Here is a 22901-nt window from a genome sequence, read left to right on the forward strand (position 1 = left end):
AAATTGGGGTCAAAAGTTTAATTTGGGTTAAAAATTAGAAAGATCATATCATAAGGTACATGTGTACTAAGTTTCAAGTTGATTGGACTTCAACTTCATCAAAAACTACCTTGACCAAAAACTTTAACCTGAAGCGGGACAGACGGACGGACGGACGAACGGACGAACAGACAGACGGACGGACGAACGGACGCACAGACCAGAAAACATAATGCCCCTCTACTATCGTAGGTGGGGCATAAAAAATAGTGCCCCTATATGGGACGTAAAAACTTGTTATCTCCTGGCAAAAATACTACATAAAATCACTAAGGCAGAAAGAAACAAGATAAAACTTTATGTAATAATGATTTACTGTAACAACCATATTGTCTATAGCACAATCTTACTAATGCATGTTTGTTATTACATGAAAATGTGATATAAAAATGTTCAAATGACAGAGATCTTAAATGCTGCAAACTAAAATCAAAATTGCATAGCTCCTTTTAAATGAACAAAAACAATCTCCATTAAAATATATTTTTTTGTCAAAAAATATTAGAAAATATTCATGAACTGTTAACAAAGTGGATACACATAAAATTTGTAAACATTGATATGTATAACTTACAACCATACTGTACACATCCTTCGGATATTGTTTTCATTATATTTCTGAGGTCTACAGTTAAAAACACTAACATTTTCCATATATACAGGTCATATCAATAATATTTCTTCAAGAACTTCTTTCATTAAATGATGATTGCTGAGGTTTAACAGTTTGATGCAGGTGAATTACCTGCCAGTTCTCTTTATGAAATGCTTAAATCGACTATCAAGTTTTGTTTATTAGCTCTGGATAGAATGTAAAATTTAACAGTTTTCTGTTTAAAAAGAAGATAGGTGTTATCCTCTGCCAAATGGAACTTTTCTTTTCAGTTGATATACGTGAATATATAAGTTTCCTAGGGCAAAAAAAAAATGTAAGTTTCTTGTAGAGTGATTCCCATTACTTTAAGAGATTTACTTGATAATTCATCAGAATGAGGGGTAAAAAGAGACTGTTTTGTTCTTCCTCTTTTTAACACACTTCGTGGTCTGAAATTTATTGCTAAATTTTTACCCTTCTAAATGTACAAGTAAAATGTAATATGGCACAATAAAAAATGATTCAATTTGATTGAATGTTTAAAAAGAAAATTGAAATTAAGAATGAAATGGGCAGGATTATGCTTATTCATAGCTTACATACATAGTCTAAGGACAAATCCACTCTCGTTTTAAATCAATTCTGGGATATTTCCATAGGAAACACAAATGACATGAGTGAAGAACCATTCTAAACAAAAAGCAGTCTTATTGACATTTTTAGCAATTTACAAAAATCTGTATACATAATATTTTCTGCATTTCTCACTTGGTAACATAATCCAATATCAGAACAACAGTAAATATAAATTGTTAATTAACAATAAAGGTGTGGAACCTAAGTATAGTCATAGAACTACCTAAGAAGCTTGAATCTCATTGTCTATCAATATCTAAAGAGCTACATAGAATTATAATTGAGTTTTGAACTAAGTATGGCACTCTTTGAACACACCTTAAAAAATTAAACTGAGTATCTGTTTACAAAATACATGTATTGTATGCAAGATATAAAAATAAAAGAGTATTTTGTATTTAATATTTAGCCTAAAAAAATACAATAAAAACAATATGAGTATCCTTTTTAAGTATTGAGATTCTTGATACAACAAGTAACATTATGACTTTCTAAAAGATTGCATTAAAAAATTCATTTATAGTTAAAAAAAATAATTAAAAAAAATACGAAAAATAACATTTTTTTTCATAAACCTTATACTGTCTATAATTGATTCATCGCGTGATAACAATTTCTTGTTAAAGATTCTGCAATTTCAAAATTTCTACTCATTTGATGGGGAAAAAAAACAAGTTCAGAGGGTCTCATCAATCAAATCATTAAGCTAATTTTACAAAGTCAATGGTTCTGTATTAAAAAGCATATTTAAAAGTAGCAGTAATTCATGGTACGCAACAGATCAGACTTTGAGCAAACATACTGAATAAGGACAAACTTTTACAAGCAATCCTATAGAATTGCCAGAAAACAACAAGCTGAAATACTGCTTTAACATTTTTTAATGTGATATTTAACTTATACATAATGTAAATTCAGAAATTATTCAATTGTTATTGCTAGGTTTTTTTTTATGCAAATAAAGCAACTTGATGATTATTACAATAATAAGAACTCACATTCTTATTTCTGATGCAGATTTTCTTGAAATTATAATTTTAACTTCACATTGTTGTCCATTATTCAACAATAGCAAAAGGAAGCCACAATAATTTCTGAATCTTCAGTAGCTTAAACGACTGATTATGATCTCCAGCATCTAGCACAAAAATTGATGCTAGTTTTCCAAGGTAAAAATTACTATTCAACAGTCAATATCACTTGAGCTTTTGTTTTTTTCTCCCTTATACAAAAATAGACTGTCACATGACCACCATGTGATCTAAGGACATTTCATTCTAACAAGGCACATTTAAATCTTACACTTATCTGAAAGGATTATTTCTGTCAATTAATAAACTGTTGAAACAGAGATAAAAATTCTATAAAGAATTTAAAATAAATTGTGACTTGGATGAAGAGTTGTCTCATAATTCTCATTGCCACTCATATCACATCTTCTTATATCTATATAAGTCAAGGAACCATGACTTTAAGTGCATGGCTAAATAATTTCACTGGTAAAAAAAAGACAAATACAAATGAAAACCAAATATCATTGAGTTGTTATAGTGGTTCATCTTAAACTGAACTATTGGTAATCACAAACTTCAACGAGGAACTAAGGAAATGTTTCAAAGTCAATAGACCATGACTGAGGAAGCAGAGTTGTATAATCTCACTGTATGTGAGATGTGCTAATACTTATACAACTGCACACCAAATATCATATAACTCATGACAAAAGGACTCCTTTAAACTTGTAAACTATTGTAAAGTTCCAAAGTCAATTAACCATGGTTGAGGGGCCATATATTCTCCATTATAAGATAAAGATGAATTAATTGGATCAAATACAGTGGTCATGTGACATTCCAACAATTAAAATAAATGCTTGTGTTGAACAATATAACCTACAGTGATCATATATACACACAAAATATCTGTACAAATGAATATTATCTATAGATGTAAGTGATATGGTATTAATTATATAATGTATTATATATATTTTCAAATGTTTTAGCCTGTTACATCATTCAGAAAAATAAATCCAGAAAATCATGATAGATGTATTCTATAATGTTTTGAAGCAATGATACACTATTTTTTTTAGAAATTAAGATATGAAATATTTCATATTTTACCATGTTACAGGATAAAACATTTACAATTCAAGGATGAATAATTCAGTAAAATGTGCTATATTATCCCTAGAATTTATATTTCCATATGCATTTATGCCGAAAATAAATAAATTCAGTTCAAACAATGTCATTATTCTTTTCTTTTCATTACTTCTACATAAACTGGAAACCTATATGTTAGAATCACCACAGAAAACTTTGAGCCCCTAACAAAAATGTATCTGAACTTATTTTTCTGAATTGCCACAATATACATCTAAAAAAACACATGATAAAAATTCTGTATGTAAAAAGTTTCTAGTAAAAATCTATTTTAAAAATAATAGCACTTTTCTTATGTTATGTACAAAATATACGATAAAAGCTAATTCTCATTAAAATATATTCAAGGTGTCATAGTTGCATAGTTGTACAGCACCAGTTAACATGATAAAAAAAACGCACCAAAAACTCCATTATACATGCATGTAATTCATAACAATTAGAGAGCAAAATGTCAGCTCTTTTTCATTGGAAGCACTAACAGAACAAATACTTTCACTTATGTCTTAACAAAAACTAAGATGATTATTGTCCACTATATTTTATTAACATAACTAACCAATAACAAACTTTGAAATCCAAATCCTCATTCGAGTACCAACAATAAGGTTCTCTTGTTTACAAAAATATTATCTTCATTCAATCAGTATACCTCAAACTTGAAACTGACACAATATTCCATAAAATACATTTCAGTGTTGTTTTTCTCCTTGCTAGAACACAGTTGGACAGTTTCACGTTCTCCTATATATTTTATGTAAAAAACATCCTCTTTGATATAATAATCTTCCTTCTGAGCAAATGGCAATATATTCTTTGAACAATATAATGTGTTGTGTATTTTCTAACATAAACAATTAGTAACTTCACATATCATGCAAATGAATTCTGAATATAAAAAAACCACATAATCAATGTCTCATATTTAAATACTTATTTTCCTGAGCTAACTGAGTCAACACTGAGCTCATATCATTAACAACCATATTATTTGACATCATAGAGTATCGTGAAGATTGAGACTCGGAACGATTTCCTGAAGGAGGTATAAAGGTATTTGTACAAGTATGCTCTGACACTGAACTCATATTGTCTAACAAATTCTCGGATGATATAGAATTGATATTTTCCATAAAATCTTCGATGGGTTGAGCTGCAGCATCTTCAGGATCTGTCGAGCTGGTCACCTTGTTACATCCAGGTGACATTTCCATTGGATTACTGGAATACTGTTGGTTGTTACCCATTCGTTGATTCATATTTTGTTGGTTCCACATTGCCTGTTGATTAGGATCGTTTTGATTGTACATATTTGTTGGATAAATCATGTTACCATGGTTTCCACCTTGATTGACATTCGGGGTCATTTTTTGTTGGCTGAAATTTCCTTGCATTTGTTGATACATTTCTTGATTGTTATAAGTGTTTTGATTGGGTCGTATCATATTATTACAGTTCTTCTGATTGGGTAACATCTCGTTATGCTGTGGCATCATCATCTGATTACGATTCGCTGCTTTCCCCCTTGCAGGAATCTGTGATGTGCTAATATGAGGTACTTGTACTTGGGGGCTCTGTGATTCTCGTTTATTAACAGGGGGTTGAGGGGGTAACATTAAACCAGATTGCATCTGGTTCACAATAGGTTCATTATTCATATGACCTTGCATTTGCATATTATTCATGACTTGCCCTCCAGGCAATTGCATATTATTCATATTTACACCACCATTCATTTGCATATTATTCATATTTCCGCCTCCGTTCATTTGTGGATTCATATTTTGTCCTCCTTGCATTTGCATATTTGAATTTTGTCCTTGCATTTGCATATTTGCATTTTGTCCTTGCATTTGCATATTCATGTTATTCATATTCTGATAATTACCCATTTGATTTGGCATCATATTTTGATTACCAGCTGACATTGCCATGCGTCTCATGTTCATACGCTGTTGTGATTTAGGCATGCTAGGTGGCTGTGGGGATCTCTCCTGATTAAACTGAGAATTATTGCCACCTCCCTGCATCATCTGCCATTGATTTACTCCCATCTGCTGACCATTGCCAAAATTCCTGTTGCCATCTTGTGGCATTTGCATATTCCCTTGCATGTTCCCACCATTCGTTCTGTATTGCATATTTCCCATATTCATCATTTGCATATTATTCATTGGTCCATTTTGAATTGGTTTATTTGATGGTGGATGAGGAATCATATTTGATGATGGTGGTGGCATCATATTATTCGATGAGTTTTGTGGCACCATATTGATGGATGAGTTTGATGGAATAGAGCCAGGTGATTGAGGTGGCATTGAATTAGACATTGAATTTTGACCTTGAGACATATTTTGCATGTTGTAACCTTGACTTTGATCCCACATTGGATTCATTTGCATACTTCCATTTTGCACTGTATTGTTTTGCATCTGTCCTTGTGAATTATTCATATACATAGGATGATTATTCATATTTTGGTTTCCATAATAACCCGAAGGCATTTGCATATTACTTCCGTCTGCCATTGGCATTTGTTGATTTGAGCATTTCATAGAGTCCTGACCAGGCTCACAATGGATTTCATTTTCTTGCAATGCTTCCATTTCCTGAAAACTACTAGGTATACCGTGATTATAACACTCATTAAGAAATCGTTGCATGTCGTCAGGAATTATCATGTCTTCATTGTCTGCCATTAGTTGTTCTTCAAGTGCTGCCTCATGGTCTGCATCCGTTCGCCCAGGAGAGTCATACTCATCATTTTCATTGAGACTATAATCAGTAGCTATACTACTCCGTGAAGAATGAAAGGTGTTATTTGATCCTGTTTTATTCATCAAACTTTTCATTGACTGTGGTACAGGCAGAGGTTTCATCATGTTCAAACTATGAAATCTTTGTAATTTTTTCAAAGCACTAAAATTTGGATCCACTGTTCTAACAGGGTCACTAGCTCTCCTAATTTCACGGCCAGGTATCTCGTGAGGTAGCGGTGTTCGACAAGGTGTACTAGTTCTTGCTCCATCCATGTCATGTCTCGCAGACAAAAATCGTGCTACTCTTTCTTGAGCATACTTACTTGCAGGAGTTCTCATAGTCATTTGTTGAGACGTAACTACAAGATTAGGATGACTACCAAGCTGTGCTTTTGAAAGTTGAGCAGCGATATCACTCATGTTACTGGTTTCACTGGACCGTCTGCTGTTTATCTGAACAGCTGGTCCATGAATAGGAATATTTCCTGTAATGTCATACTCATAGGGAGAGTTTGTTATACTGAGACGGTTATTAGAAACCTGTGAGACATCACTAGATCGACGACTTGAATAATGACTGCTGAGAGGAAATGGACTAGCATCAGATCTCATGCTACTCAAATAAGAACTGATAGTACTTGTATTACTGTCCCGACGATTACCATTGACAGGTAGTAGTTTATTGATTGGTAATAACTCATTTCGATCTGAAAGTAAAATAGGAAAATAATATGATATATTTTTCTCACACACACAACAATTTAATTTCTTAGTTTGTTAAAAGGACATATCTTGCATTAAGCAATATATAATAACCTACAAGCTAGCTATTTATAATATTGTGTTCTAGTCGTCATTTGAATGCTTTTTTGTATATCTTTTTATTTGTCAATGGACATGTGGTAGATTTTGACTTTTAAACTTTCTGCTTTTTTAGATTTTCTCAATATATGTCCTTTTTTTATCCATGGTGGCCTTGTTGGTTGGCAGGCTAGATCATCAGATATTTTGTCAAACAAGCAATACAATGAAGTTTTATAATCTAAAGCAATCTATTAAATACTTTTTTCACCATTAATAACCCTTTTGAACTATCTATAGGCAATAAAGCTTTTAAGTTCCTGTGCATGGAGAAGTTGGATGTATTTTCTGTAAAATGATTGTGTAGTACTTTTATTCTAGCTTATTGTATTCTTAAAGATGGATCAGAAAGATATGTTTCTTTCCGAAACCTGTGTTTTCGTAATAAATAACAAGTATCACCTTTAAAATATAAAAATCTGAAAATATATGGATCATGCAAAATCTGGGTTAACATTTTCGTAATACATAAAAGTTTCAACCTTTTATTGTCAAATTCTTTCATCATATACATACATAAGATAATCAAGATAATCAAAATAACTTATTTATTTTCAAAGATTCAAAAACAACCTGTTTCAAACAAGTAATTTTTCCATTGTGTCTACTTTTTGTTTTAATACTTTATTTACAAACTTAACCCTAATTTAAAAAAAACTCTGAACCACCAAATAACAATACAATGTGGACATTTCTACTTAAGTTTTGATTATTACAGTTATTGTGTTTTATGGTACCCAAAAGTGTGTTCATTTGAGGTCTGAAGCTGGCATGTCAGTAACTGCGTAGTAGTCCTTTGTTAATTTATGTATCATTGTCATTTTTCTTGGTTTCTTTTGTTTCCTTTTTCAACATCAGTCTCAGACTTCTTTTGAACTGAGTTTTACTGTGTGTATTGCTGAGTGTTTGTTTTGTTTACAATGGTGAGAGATATAGGGGATGGGTTGAGATCTCACAAAACATGTTTAACCTCTGCTACAATTATGCCTGTCCCAATTCAGAAGCCTCTGGTCTATTAATATAGAAACAGTTGATATAACAAAGTAAACAAGTTGTATTTAAACTTACTTTTAAGATCCGTAATACTTTTATGCTGTGGTCTTTTCTGTAGGCTCTTCAGATCAGTCAGGTCAGTCATTTGATTAACTATTAAAAACAAATGACTGTTTAAGCACAAAACTATACATACAATATTATTATATAAACTTATATTGAGTTGAGAAAAAATTCATGCTGTAGAAAAAAACTTAACTAAAGGACAATCTTTTTCTATGTTCAGTGGACTGTGAAAATGGGGTAAAATCTCTTATTTGGCATTAAAATTAGAAAGATCATATCATAAAGAACTTGTGTAATAAGTTTCAAGTTCATCAAAAACTACCTTGACCAAAAACTTTAAACTGAAGCAGGACAGACGGACAAACAAATGGACGGATAAATGAAAGGGACAACAGATGAACAGATGGACGGACGAACGAACGAAGGCAATACCAGAAAAAATAATGCCCATAAATGGGGAATAATAAAAAGTCTTCTTTTATTCTCATGTTCTGATTCCATCTGGAATTAATTATTTCCAATGTCTATTTTTCACTTTTTAGTTGCTTCAAAAGTGTACTCTATCAAATTATCTTTTAATTAGCCTTTTTGTATGTATTACAAAAAAATCTTAAATGCGAACAAGAATGAAGATATTAATAATGGTTCTTTTCTGCTCTGATTCAAGTATACAATTTTTTCTAATTCTTCAAATTGCCTGTAGAAGGATTCAGTGGCCGGGTGGTCTAAGTTGTTACAACTGTAATCACTAGTCAGTCAATACTGAGGTTGTGACTTCAAACTCCACTCCTGTCCAACATTAAAGAAATTCAAATGTTGCAGATGAAAATGTTTATTTTTTTGTTTTGCTTAAGTTTGACTATTATTACATTTTTTTTCTGTGAATACAAAATTGGCTTACTGTTTTCCTGGCTTGTGATGGTAGGCAGTTGACTCTTGCCAGATAATCTGTTTTTAGTCTGCATGGTAAGTTGTGAATTTAGTCTATTAGTTCTGGTTATTAATGATGAACCACTGCCTGGAACCTAGAAAGAAAATTTATTCATTTAGTAATGTTAAACATACAAAATATAATTACACATCAAACATTTTTTTTGGAAGTGTTTTAAACCTGACATTTTTAAATCTTGCTTCAGCTTCTCTCTCTTTTTTTTAATTACAACTGGATTTAATGTGCCTGTTTCAAATCATTAGCCTTATAACTTAGTTGTTGTCCTGTGTTGCTGTTTATCATATTATTTTTGTAAATGTGCTTTTTACATAATTTAGGCCATTAGTTTTCTCTTGAATTGTTTAACATATCATTTCAGGTTTTATGGCTTGCTATGCTGTATAGGTTTTGCTCATTGTTACAGGATGTTTGTTGATCTATAGTTGATTACTTCTACACTATTTGGTCACTAGTGGAAGGTTAACTCATCCACAGTCATTCCACATTTTCTTATTTTCATTTCAATGAGATAATATCAATTTAAACCAAGAAGCTCACATCATCCATTACTTTATAATTGATCAGTAAAGAGGTTTAGCTAGCTTTAAAACAAAGTTTAATCCACCATTTTCTACATACAAAATGCCTGTTCCAAGTCATGAATATGACAGTTATCAATTTGTTTGATGTGTTTTTGATTTTGCCATTTGATAAGGGACTTTCCATTTTGAATTTTCCTTGGAGTTCAATATTTTTGTGATATTACTGTTTTCAGTAGGTATTAATTTTGCTGTTAGTAACACCTGTAGTCATGGTAACTTACTTCTGCTTCGTCTGGCTCTGGTATATCCACATCCTCTTCCTCTTCCATCCCATGGTCTGTTGTAATGCTCTGTGAGTTTATATGGTCCTCTATTAAGTCTGGCTGCATGTTACATGTGACATTGACCTCTGGACTACTCTGAGGTGAAGGCTGTTGATGGGATACAGCACTTCCAACATTGTCCTGTAAATATATAATAGTTTTTTTCAGTGCCTTTTATTTGCTTGATAAATAAAGGAAACATTATAAAAAGTATAACTATCAAAAATGTAAATACCATTCCCCACAACAATATTCCCTCTTCAGCAATGAAAAAGGCTTAAAGAAAGAATGCTTTGCATTCATTATAAATTTAAAGATTTTGCCATTTTTCTCCTTCCTAAGTACAAGTTAAAATATCATTTCGAAGCATTTGAATTAGTTTTAACTAATATTAAAGCAAGCCATACCTGTGATCTACGTCTCTCCCCAGCAGCTTGTAGTGGTGTGACAGTCAGACATTCTTCCATCTTATTGTTACCTTCTTCTTTTTCTTGGTCCTAGAAATAATCAATAACATTGTTGGTAATTGTTAAGTTGTGTAAAGCTTGATGTTTGGTGTGAGCCAAGGCTTTGTGTCGCAGGCTGTACTTTGATCTATAATAGTTTACTTTTAACATGTTCTGACTTTGATGGAGAGTTGTCACATTGACACTCATACCACATCGTCTTATTTCTTTTTAAATTCTCATTGCATTTATAAAGCCATAAAAAGTATATATCTTTAACAATTTCAATAATATTTACTCTACCACAAAATTGTTACTTTAGGTTTATAGTTAAATATCATATACAATTGCAATTTCAATAACATTTACAACACCGTCCATTCCAAGGTAATTATGGTCATTAAAGTGATCTTACCTGATCACCTTCTTCTTTCATTTCTTTCTTACAAGTCCCATCCCCTTTGTGTTTCTTGTTGGCATAGAAATCAGGTCCATGGACGGTTTTAACATGCTTCCTCAGAGAACTTGGGTCTGTGTAACGTTTTGTACAACCTATTGCTTTACAGACATATGGTTTCTGAAAAAAAAAAACCATTATCACATAACTTATCAAGGTTTCAAGGAAATATTTGTCAATGATTCACTCAAATCAAATCAATGTATTATCAAAAAGTCTTTGTAAAAGGTAATTTGTTTTAACACTTAAATAGGATTAAGTCACACCTTTGAAATATTATTAGAATCTCATACAGTCCTTAGTTCTGGAACATTTAAACTATAAATGTCAGTAAAATATCCTCTGTTTACCGTTGTTCACATATTTATAATAAAGATTGTCTTCATTGACACAATTCCGTCACCAGTTTTAACCAATTATAAGTTGATGTCTATGTGTTTAAGCAGTATATTCTATTCATTGACAAATAAAACAATATATATATTTTTTTTATGAGTAATGAGTGTCCATGAATGCTAAGTACACCTTTAATACATACAGCATTAGAATGAGTCCTGTTCTGATGTTTGGCTCTGTCTGATGCATTACTAAATGCCTTTGTACACCCAGGAAATTCACACATGTAAGGTTTTTCACCGGTATGGGACCGAAGATGGGTCTTCAGATTTTCTAGCCTTGAGTATGCTTTAGAACAGCCTTCAAACTACAAAACATAATACAAAAAATCAAATTCAACAACACTTTCAATGTCTAAAGGTAATAGTGCTACTACAGTAAACATTGATTCAAAATAGTATTTATATCTGGTTTGACTGTATGTCCAAAATTTTAACAAAATCTTTTACAGATGAACATGAATCTTGACTTTTCAGTCACTAAAGACAGAGAACTCTGTATCAACACAACAAACTACTTTACATTTCTTTATCCTCATAATTCTGCCCTTAGGATATACATATTGGTCAACATTCTGTATTAGATTAACTTCAAATTTTAAATCTTCATGATTTTATTGCCAAGATTTTTTTAAGCTGAACAAAACCATATCTCTAACTGTTGTATACATATCATATGCTAAAATCTTTGTTCCAATGTACTGTCCAAATATGATGACTTCTACATTTAATCAGAGGATTTTCCCGAACAGACACTTTTTTTATAGATGTCTTCTGATATTTAAAATCCTCCTAAGGAGGTATCAACATTTAAAATAATATGACAGTCTTTGAATACTCATGGTGATATTTTTTTCTTTCTTTTTGCAATTTTGAGAATCCTTATTGATACAACAACTGCTAATTATGTTTGATACCAAATATAGTAAAAGCTATGCCCAACTTCTCTGCCGTTCTTATTCAATGAATATTTAATCTTTCCTTTAGAGTTGTTTCCTCAGTATTAATTATTTTATATCCATTGCTTCTTCTTTATTACTCAAGGGGTTGTAGTTTGGGTATATAATAGAAAAGAGGCAGTCGTTTTTGCTGACATGTTTTCTGTCTGATGAAAACTTAAGATTGACAGTACTTACAGTACATTTGTGTGGTTTTTCTCCAGTATGTCTCCTCATATGAACAACTAACATATACTGAGCTTTAAATGGCTTCTCCTCACGGTTACACTCTTTCCATCGACAGACAAAGGATTTCTTGTTGGCTTGAATGTGGTCTATGTTGATATGCTACAAAAATATGGGCACAATAAAATACAATCCAATTAAGCATTTAGTTGTTAACAATTAAACATTTAATGTCAATTTTGATAGGATGGTTTTTTCTTCATCAAATAACATGATTAGTGTTAAGAGTGTTCAACAGGTGTTTTTCATCATTTCTAATAAAACAATTAGAATCTTGGTTCAATTTTTTTACATCAACTTTTGAATGACAATGACATTATTGTCTTTTTACATATTGATCTGTGGTGTGATGCCTGTAGTTGTGACCTTATTTCAAATCGATCTATTAAAGGACAGTGACCTTATTTCAAATCGATCTATTAAAGGACAAACAGTTTTTGTATACATGAATAAAATCTGCTGGTAGTAATACTGTTACAGTATTTTCTACCATAGACTTATCATTTTCAGCTTTTTAAACTACCCTGAAATTTATTTGTTATTCCATTCTTTCACAATGTTTCACACACACAACTTTTTAATTTTAGTTTGCAACTGGGACTAGGATATGTTTTTACCGGAAAATGTAGAGATATTGAGTACATGGTGCCTTTTATACATTAAAGTGCCAGTAAATATTTCATAATTTACCTTAACAAGTTCATCCTGACAATCAAACTCTGATGAACAATTTTCCCAATGACAATTTGTTTCTATAAAATCTGGTTCCCCTTCCTGAGGTATGTGATCTGGTTTCCTGTCCATTTTCTCATCTTCATCAAAATCATCAAGACCTATATGTACCATGATTAAAAATAATATAAAATGAATATGATTTTAAATTATACGGTGTTATATTTAACATTTCCATCATTATTATATAAAAAGTAGATCCTGCAATATTACTTTTTATCAGATTCTTGTGTTTTAGTTTATACTCATGGTAATTTTTACATTTTCCTGCAAATTAACATTTGTCTTAATCAGTTTAATAGACCACTTTCGAGTTCATCCGTCACCGGAAAAAACTCGTCAATTATACGCGCCTTAATCACCGTCATTTATGCGTTTAGGGGCGTCGTCACTTCCTTCCAATGTTGAGCGAATGGTTGGAAAACTATAATGCTATATTGTACGAATTATTCGGCAAATTGAATTCTCAAAACTTGACAATCAACACTGCTGTCATTAGGGAATTGTCAGTAAGTACCTACAGAGCAACCATTATTTCTAGTTTATCCTGCACAAAGACGATCACCAAGACGCTTGATGAACGTAAATAGGGCAGGGATACAGGCGAGCCCCTCTATCTGGTAAATGACGTCATAAAGGCGTGCATAATTGACGAGTTTTTGCCGGTGACGGATGAACTCGAAAGTGGTCTATTGGTCTGAAGCTTTATCGAGGAATACCATAAACATTTAAAAAATATTTATAACTCAGTGGCATTATGTTCGTTCGGAAACAAAAATAGAAACAGGTAATAACTTTAAGCTGTACATTCTTGTCAAAAAATAACTTCATTTGCAATATATATTAAAACTTACGAGAACACTCATTTTCTTTTTTAACCTTTGACCTTTTGATCTCTATTGTCTGGTCAACAGTACTACTAACTACACTACTTCCTGCATCTTTTGTTGTCGTGGAGATTTGTGGCTGCAAAGTGAAATTAAGAAAAAATAATCAATCAGAGTTATCTTTCTTAGTATAACAGAAATTGATTTTCACAATATTTGGAACTAACAAGAGAATAAGAACCCTAACAACAGCATTGCAGAAAAGTCACATGAATTTTTCAGTTCATCATGTTTGTAAAGTTTTCAAGACACTAAAGAGACCTTTAATTTCCTTTTACATTTGGACATGTTTAAGTCTAATGCATTTTTCTATCTTATTCTACCAATGGAATCTATAATACTTCTTGTTGGTGATATTAACACATACACTAGTTTGTTGAAGATTTGAATGTCTCTACATCCCCTAGCTGTATATCAGCGTGAAATGGCTCTAGCTGATCATTTAACCAAGTCTGTTACACACAAATGATGTCAAAATATTAGCACATAAAAATCATAATACTTCAACAGTCATCCATGAGCTATACAAATCAAGATTCAAGGTCTTATATGAACATTTCCTATTTAAAACCAAAATTGCATGTTTTTACCCAGTATGTGAGTCTTTGCCATGCTCCATTTAGTGTTCAATCTTATGAAAGCATGATGTACCAGCAGTAAAATCTGTGATAAATAATTGCATGTCATAAATCATCTCACAAACACTATATAGCTTTACAGACCAAAATAATTACTTACCGAAAGTTCTGGTTTTGATGGCATTTGATGCATCATAGGTTGTGAGGTAGGTGGCATCATTGGTGCTTGTGGCATTTTACTGTTGTGGCCCATCATGGGTGGATGCATCATGGGATACATGAATGGTGATCCTGGTATACTACCAGGTTGTCGTAGATACTGGTTATGTGGATTGTGTGGATTGTGTGGATTATGTGGATTATGGGGGTTATGTGGATGTTGCTGATGTGCTGGACTGGCAGTTCCAAGGGATGCTGCAAAAAAGTACAAATAATGGAGCTCTGAATATATTTTCTTCTTTTTTAAGTACATATAAAACAAAATAAATCAATGGATATTTAGTGTCAACCATTAGATTTATTCCTTCCAACAAAGGAATTAGCAATAAACCCATTCACAATTTCACACTAAATCAAGTTTCAAAGCAATATTCCGTTCACTAGACTGGATTCATGCAATGTAATTTCATGGTTACAGTAGTTCTGGATAATCAACTGGGTGAAAGTGCATAAGGTCTGCAGGCTTTTCATAGACAACATATGTGTATTCTATGTCAACATTCCCTATTTGTACTAACTTTTTACTTTTTTAATTGAAGAACTCAAATATTCCCTCTAAATCTGCCTTGGTGATTACCTAGATTTGACCCAGTCAATCTAATTTGTTCCTAGATTTGACCCATTTAATTTGTAACTACATGCTTTAGATCATATATATAAATGCAAAATGTAAACCAGATGCTCCGCAGGGCGTAGCTTTATACGACCGCAGAGGTTGAACCCTGAACGGTTGGGGCAAGTATGGACATAACATTCAAGCTGGATTCAGCTCTAAATTTGGATTTTGATTAAATAGTTGACACAGCATAGGTTTCTGACACAGAATGAATGTGTTCTAATGAAATTAAAATTTTTGTTTTCTCTTAGAGCAATTCACTATGCTGTTGAATATTATTCCTCTCAAAAAAATGTTTGAAGAAATTTTCTTTTTATTTATGAAATTTCAAATGAGAAAATTGAACCCATTTTTTTTAATCACATCCCCCTTTCCCTTATTCCAAAACTAATCTCAATTAAAATTTCTAATGGAGTTTGCAACAATTACTACTCATTTAAATACATCATAAAATATTAAGATGTAAAAAAACTGCTTGTTATCACTGAATGGTAAAGATTATTTTAATTTATCAGTTGGTAGTAAAAAGTGAATATACATTGTATATTGTATATATAACAAAGATTTAAGTTGATTCTGGACAAAGAAAGATAACTCCAAATAAAAAAAATTCTTACAATTAGATATTTCTTGCTTACTATTCTGGACAAAGAAAGATAACTCTAATTAAAAACAAAATTGCTATTTCACAATATTTTGTAATAAGATATTTCTTGCCTTTGCGCAATACTGTGCAATTGAAAAGACTTGCTATTGCACAAAACTTAATATAATAATTTTAGATCCTGATTTGGACCAACTTGAAAACTGGGCCCATAATCAAAAATCTAAGTACATGTTTGGATTCAGCATATCAAAGAACCCCAAGATTTCAATTTTTGTTAAAATCAAACTAAGTTTAATTTTGGACCCTTTGGACTTTAATGAAGACCAATTTGAAAACAAGACCAAAAATGAGGAATCTACATACACAGTTAGATTTGGCATATCAAAGAACCCAATTTATTCAATTTTTGATGAAATCAAACAAAGTTTAATTTTGGACCCCGATTTGGACCAACTTGAAAACTGGGCCGATAATCAAGAATCTAAGTACATTTTTAGATTCAGCATATCAAAGAACCCAACCGATTAATTTTTTGTCAAAATCAAACGAAGTTTAATTTTGGACCCTTTGGACCTTAATGTAGACCAATTTGAAAACGGGACCAAAAGTTAAAAATCTACATACACAGTTAGATTCGGCATATCAAAGAACCCCAATTATTCAATTTTGATGAAATCAAACAAAGTTTAATTTTGGACCTTTTGGGCCCCTTATTCCTAAACTGTTTGGACCAAAACTCCCAAAATCATTACCAACCTTCCTTTTATGGTCATAAACCTTGTGTTTAAATTTCATAGATTTCTATTTACTTATACTAAAGTTATGGTGCGAAAACCAACAAAATGTTTATTTGGGTCCCTTTTTGGCCCCTAATTCCTAAACTGTTGGGACCTAAACTACCAAAATCAATACCAACCTTCCTTTTGTGGTCATAAACATTGTGTTTAAATTTCATTATTTCCTATTTACTTAAACTAAAGTTATTGTGCGAAAACCAAGAATAATGCTTATTTGGGCCCTTTTTTGGCCCCTAATTCCTACACTGTTGAAACCAAAACTCCCAAAATCAATCCCAACCTTTCTTTTGTGGTCATAAACCTTGTGTCAAAATTTCATAGATTTCTATTAACTTAAACTAAAGTTATAGTGGGAAAACCAAGAAAATGCTTATTTGGGCCCTTTTTGGCCCCTAATTCCTAAAATGTTGGGACCAAAACTCCCAAAATCAATACCAACCTTCCTTTTGTGGTCATAAACCTTGTGATAAAATTTTATAGATTTATATTCACTTTTACTAAAGTTAGAGTGCGAAAACTAAAAGTATTCGGACGACGACGACGACGACAACGACAACGACAACGACGACGCCAACATGATAGCAATATACGACGAAATTTTTTTCAAAATTTGCGGTCGTATAAAAATATGTACAGTAGTATTCCATGAAAATGGTAAGTGATAAATTCATTTGTAACAATTAAAGATTAAACATCAACAGTCTGAACTCTGAAGTCACCTTAGCCAGAGGCAGCTGCAACTATGTTTTATTGAAAAGTTGAGCAATTCAAAAGCTGGCAGAGAATAATTAAACTAGAGGCTCTAAAGAGCCTGTGTCGCTCACCTTGGTCTATGTGAATATTAAACAATGGACATAGATAGATTCATGACAAAATTGTGTTTTGATGATGGTGATGTGTTTGTTTATCTTACTTTATTCTTGCTGCTAACAATTATTTCTAACTATAACAGTAGTTTCTGTGGAAAATATTAGTGAAAATCTACAAATTTTATGAAAATTGTTAAAAATTGACTATGAAGGGCAATAACTCCTTAGGGGGTCAATTGACCACGACTTATTTTTAGGTCTTACTTTGCTGTACATTATTGCTGTGTACAGTTTATCTCTATCTATAATAATATTCAAGATAATAACCAAAAACAGCAAAATTTCCTTACAATTACCAATTCAGGGGCAGCAACCTAACAACTGGTTATCCGATTCATCTGAAAATTCCAGGGCAGATAGATCTTGACCTGATCAACAATTTTACCTCCTGTAAGATTTGCACTTTATGCTTTGGTTTTTGAGTTATAAGCCAAAAACTGCATTTTACCCCTATGTTCTATTTTTAGTCGTGGCGGCCATCTTGGTTTGTTGGCCAAGTTACCGGACACATTTTTTGAACTAGATACCCTAATGATGATTATGGTCAAGTTTGGTTTAATTTGGCCCAGTAGTTTCAGAGGAGAAGATTTTTCTAAAAGATTACTAAGATTTACGAAAAATGGTTAAAAATTGACTATAAAGGGCAATAACTCCTAAAGGGGTCATCTGACCATTTTGGTCATGTTGACTTATTTGTAGATCTTACTTTGCTGAACTTTATTGATGCTTACAGTTTATCTCTATCTATAATAATATTCAAGATAATGACCAAAAACAGCAAAATTTCCTTAAAATTACCAATTCAGGTGCAGCAACCTAACAACGAAATGTCTGATTCATCTGATTATTTCAGGGCAGATAGATCTTGACCTGATAAACAATTAAACAATTGTACTCATGTCAGATTTGCTCTAAATGCTTTTGTTTTTGAGTTGTAAGCCAAAAACTGCATTTTACCCCTATGTTCTATTTTAAGCCGTGGCGGCCATCTTGGTTGGTTGGCCGGGTCACCGGACACATTTTTTTTAACTAGATACCCCAATCATGATTGTGACTAAGTTTGGTGAAATTTGGCCCAATAGTTTCAGAGGAGAAGATTTTTGTAAAAGTTAACGCAGGACAACGAAGGACGACGCCGGACGCCAAGTGATGGGAAAAGCTCACTTGGCCCTTCGGGCCAGGTGAGCTAAAAAGAACCTGATTTAATAAAATTTCAAATGCACTACATGCAGTTATTTAGAATAGCATGTTGAACAAGTTGAGTAAATATTCTCCAGTTATTTATATGCCCAACAGATGGAAAATGAAATGAAATGATTTTGTGGTCATGTTTTGGTTAATTTGAGGAGTTTTGTTTTTGTTTTTCTATAATGAAACATGATCTCCTTTCTTTATCTGTGAATAAGTTTGATTATATAAAAGTCAAGTTTCTTTACAAAGTAAACTCTGCACTAGAATTTGATGACTCATGAATTCTACCACTGAAGAACCAATGGTTTTACAATTCTATGTTTCTACATCTAAATCAAACAAAGAATGCTAAGAACTGTCAGAAAGATTTTGATAAATGATCAATTTACACTGGGAAATATGTAAATTACATAAACACCAATCTTTGTAAAAACTACCAGACAACTTCTGATGGAAAGCTGATACAAGCCAGCTGATAAGACTATCTGATATAGGTATATACCAAAATGTGGTGTGGTAGGAGCAACACGAAGTAAGTATATGGCACCTCATCTCTACATAACATAAGCTATCTTTGGAATACAATTTGTGTAGCCCTCTGTTAAATATAGATTTCACCAGATATAATAGAATATGCTGAGTTCAATGTTCCATATGGATTTGGTTTTTATCTATGCATGATTTATCAAAAATAACCAAACTTGTCAGAACTGGCCTAATGTATACAGAACTAGAGAAACACAGTGAAGGCCAAAAACAAATCATGTTCTTATTGTTCAAGAATTTCATCCACGTTTTTTCTTAAATGACAGGAATATTGGTAAATCAATTGACAAGGTTTTTTTTTATCCAAATTTTTGTTTCAAGTTCATTTACATGTATATATTTTCTGCCTTCCAAGGTAACAATTGACAATTTGAATTACCAAAATTTAGACCCAAAACCACATTTTACAATTTGCTCGAGAGAATGTTTTTTTTAATTGCCAGCTGATAATGCCATCATCTTGGGATGTAGCATTTTCTTGGCATCCAAATCATCAAAAAGCAATTAGATCTTTGAACTGAATGATAGCTTCTGTTATCTAACTCTTAACACAGCATGAAAATAGAATCACTAAAACAGGCTAATTGACTATGTGTGCAAGTCAAGTCAAGTTTCTGGATATTTTTTTAAAAAGAGTACAACACCAAAGGGGCAAAATGTTAATTACAAGTTCAATATAATTACATTGCTTAAAATTTAAGCAACAAATTTTCGCCTAAGCAACACCTTCATTTACATTAAGGAATCAAAAACATAAACAGATCTTTGAATCTGTACTGAATGATTAGGGTAATAATAAAATTAAAAGAAAAATGCAACAGGTTATCCTAATATGTTTAAAAGAGGCTAAACAACATTCTGCATTTTTTTTCCATTTTCCAACATATTGTCTGACATTCTGTTTTCAACTAGAAATAAATTTAGTAGTGAATCAAAATTTTATGCAAAATTTAAATCACATTTTAATCTAAAATGACAAAATTGCAATAAAAAACGCACACTATAATTTCTGATTTTACAGTATAAATGATTTACATATTATATTAATTCAAGACTGCATAACATTGTTGGTATGACTAATACAATAAATTTGGTACCAAATAGTGGACACTTTGTTTTAAGTGAGAAACCATTTTTTTTCCCAAGTACTATTAAACCTAACATTACAGAGATGATCTTGATTTGACCTTTACTAGGTGACTTTGACATGTAGGAATCTAAAACCCATCTTTCTATTTGAAGGTTTTGGTCTACAGAGATATTAAATGTGTGAGATCAAAAAGAACCATAGAAAAATACATAAGTAAAATCCAGTTGATTGACAGATCTAATTATAAACATTATCATAAATCATAATCCATGTCATAGAATATTAGAGACCATACTTATACCTATACTGGACAATTATGGGAGGTTTTTTACAGTCATGTATATAAACTCAAACATTCTTGTTTTATGTTCAAAGTTACAATTGTAACTAATTTAAACTATCCCATTTCAGTATTTCCTATTAAGGGGTTTTGGAAGTGTTGCTTTTAAGGAGCATATATATTGGATTGGTGTTTATTTTATCTGAAAATAGCCACACTTTCAATATTGAAATTCAACTGATTTCCACATAAATTTGCAATTTATAAAGACATTCATATCTTATGATTGTACACATAAATGATAATAATATTTTTTTAATCCTTTAAACGATTAATGCGACTAATAATGAAAGATTACTCTGCTTTAAGTCACACAGTGAAAGTAACAACACTTATTTTTTGCTTTTATTATATACTTAAAAAGTTATATTTCTAAAATATATGTCAGTTTCTTTTTACATATGAAAAATTCTTACAAATGATGAAAACTCTTATTTAAACAGATTTGAAAATAGTGTAGTCAAAATAAAATACAGAACTAAATGCGTATTATTAAATAAACAAATGATTACTAAGAAAATATTAGACTGGCACATTGAATTTACAAGTGTTATGATTTGAACAACACATTTATAATGTTGAAAGTCAGACAAAAAAATTATAAAAGTACTGTAAATTCAGAAATTATTGCAATGCTCTCATTATTGCAAAAATGATTATCATAGCAATAATTAAAACTCGCATTTTGAAATTTTTTATATGCATCGAACAAGATTTTTCTGAATATCCCAAAACATAAAATCACATTTTAGTCTAAAATGACAAAATTGCAAAAAAAATGCCCACAAAAATTTCCAAATTTACAGTAACTGAAACTTTGAGAATCAATTGCTCGTGAAAATAATGATACTTATCCAACTGACATGTAAACCTTCAAACCAGTACTGAGTTGAAATATCAAACTTCTCGCAAAACAGTAGTTAAATACCAAATCATGAAAAAAAATTACTCTTTGTATAAATTTTTTTTTTTATTAATAGTGATTTATAAAATAAACTGCTATTCTTATATCTTATTATAATTCATTTTTAAACACATTTCTGAAAAAATCATGTTTAACTTCAAAGAAAAGCTAAATGATCTATCCGCACTTAAAAAGTATGTAATGGCATTATTTAGCATGTGTGAAATAAATATTATAAAATTAAAGTTAGGCCAAGTAAAATAAATTTCCTGTTCTATCGACTTTTAATAAATTGATGAGGAAGGGAGGGAGGTTAATTAATTTTTGTTTGTATATCTATTAAAGCATCAACTGGTAATTTTTAACACCATAAACAACTGTTAATATAAAGCATCAACAAGTATTTTCAAAAACTACATATTCTTGAAGATACTTAAAAGAAGTAATCATACAAGAAAAATAAGGATATAAAACGTTAATTGGCCTGAAGAAAAAGATGAAAAGAATTAAGACCAAGAGTAGCACACATAACAATTAGCAAAGATTGTGCAACACATGCCTCATGTTGCATATGATCTGCCTCAGACAGATATTGACCTTATGCAAGTGCATGTTTACACGTACATATATAAGTCTTTGGTTAATTTTGGACCATTGATATACAAAATAGAAGATGAATTTTGCTGGGTAAATATATAGCATCTCAATTTTCAAACAGTTACATACTTTTATATAGATTTAATCAAGCCAAAATTGGTAAACAGATGTATTGTTAACTTTTAGCATAAGGTCAATTTCTTTCTGACACAGCTTAAATGTTTTGTGTTTTTTTTTATATAGCTAATGAATAACATAGTAAATATTCCATCAACCCTAGGAGTCATAGGTTGTTTTAACTTTCGTTTTGTCATTTATTGTAGAAACTTTTGTTTTCACCTAAGTATGTGGTTAATGATTTAAATAAATCAATACCCAGAACAAAATTTCTTATTTGAAATATACCAAAAAATTAAGTGTACATCTATTTATCATTTTAGGGCTTGGAATATCTTGTTATGATGCAAACTGGGCTTTTTGTAGAAATTAATTCACTTAATTAGGATGCATTATCCAAGTTCTCCAAAGTCCTC

The 22901-nt window shown here is 31.4% G+C and overlaps 1 protein-coding gene across 4 annotated transcripts in view; it reads right to left on the bottom strand.

The window, feature by feature from the left end:
- Nucleotides 1-335: 335 nt before the first annotated feature.
- LOC134707289 (zinc finger protein GLI4-like) overlaps nt 336-22901 on the bottom strand; it is a 98382-nt gene continuing 75816 nt past the window's right edge. For all 4 annotated transcript variants that reach the window (XM_063566934.1, XM_063566933.1, XM_063566935.1 and 1 more), the window contains 11 exons: nt 14753-15006; nt 13982-14093; nt 13086-13228; nt 12348-12497; nt 11355-11519; nt 10775-10936; nt 10321-10410; nt 9872-10054; nt 9019-9142; nt 8127-8204; nt 336-6904 (listed from right to left, as the gene is read on the bottom strand). In XM_063566934.1, coding sequence (XP_063423004.1) covers nt 4350-6904; nt 8127-8204; nt 9019-9142; nt 9872-10054; nt 10321-10410; nt 10775-10936; nt 11355-11519; nt 12348-12497; nt 13086-13228; nt 13982-14093; nt 14753-15006 — 4016 coding nt within the window. In that variant the 3' untranslated portion in view covers nt 336-4349. The remainder of the gene's footprint in view (nt 6905-8126; nt 8205-9018; nt 9143-9871; nt 10055-10320; nt 10411-10774; nt 10937-11354; nt 11520-12347; nt 12498-13085; nt 13229-13981; nt 14094-14752; nt 15007-22901) is intronic.

The sequence above is a fragment of the Mytilus trossulus genome, chromosome 2, assembly GCF_036588685.1.
Source record: "Mytilus trossulus isolate FHL-02 chromosome 2, PNRI_Mtr1.1.1.hap1, whole genome shotgun sequence".
Lineage (NCBI taxonomy): Eukaryota > Metazoa > Mollusca > Bivalvia > Mytilida > Mytilidae > Mytilus > Mytilus trossulus.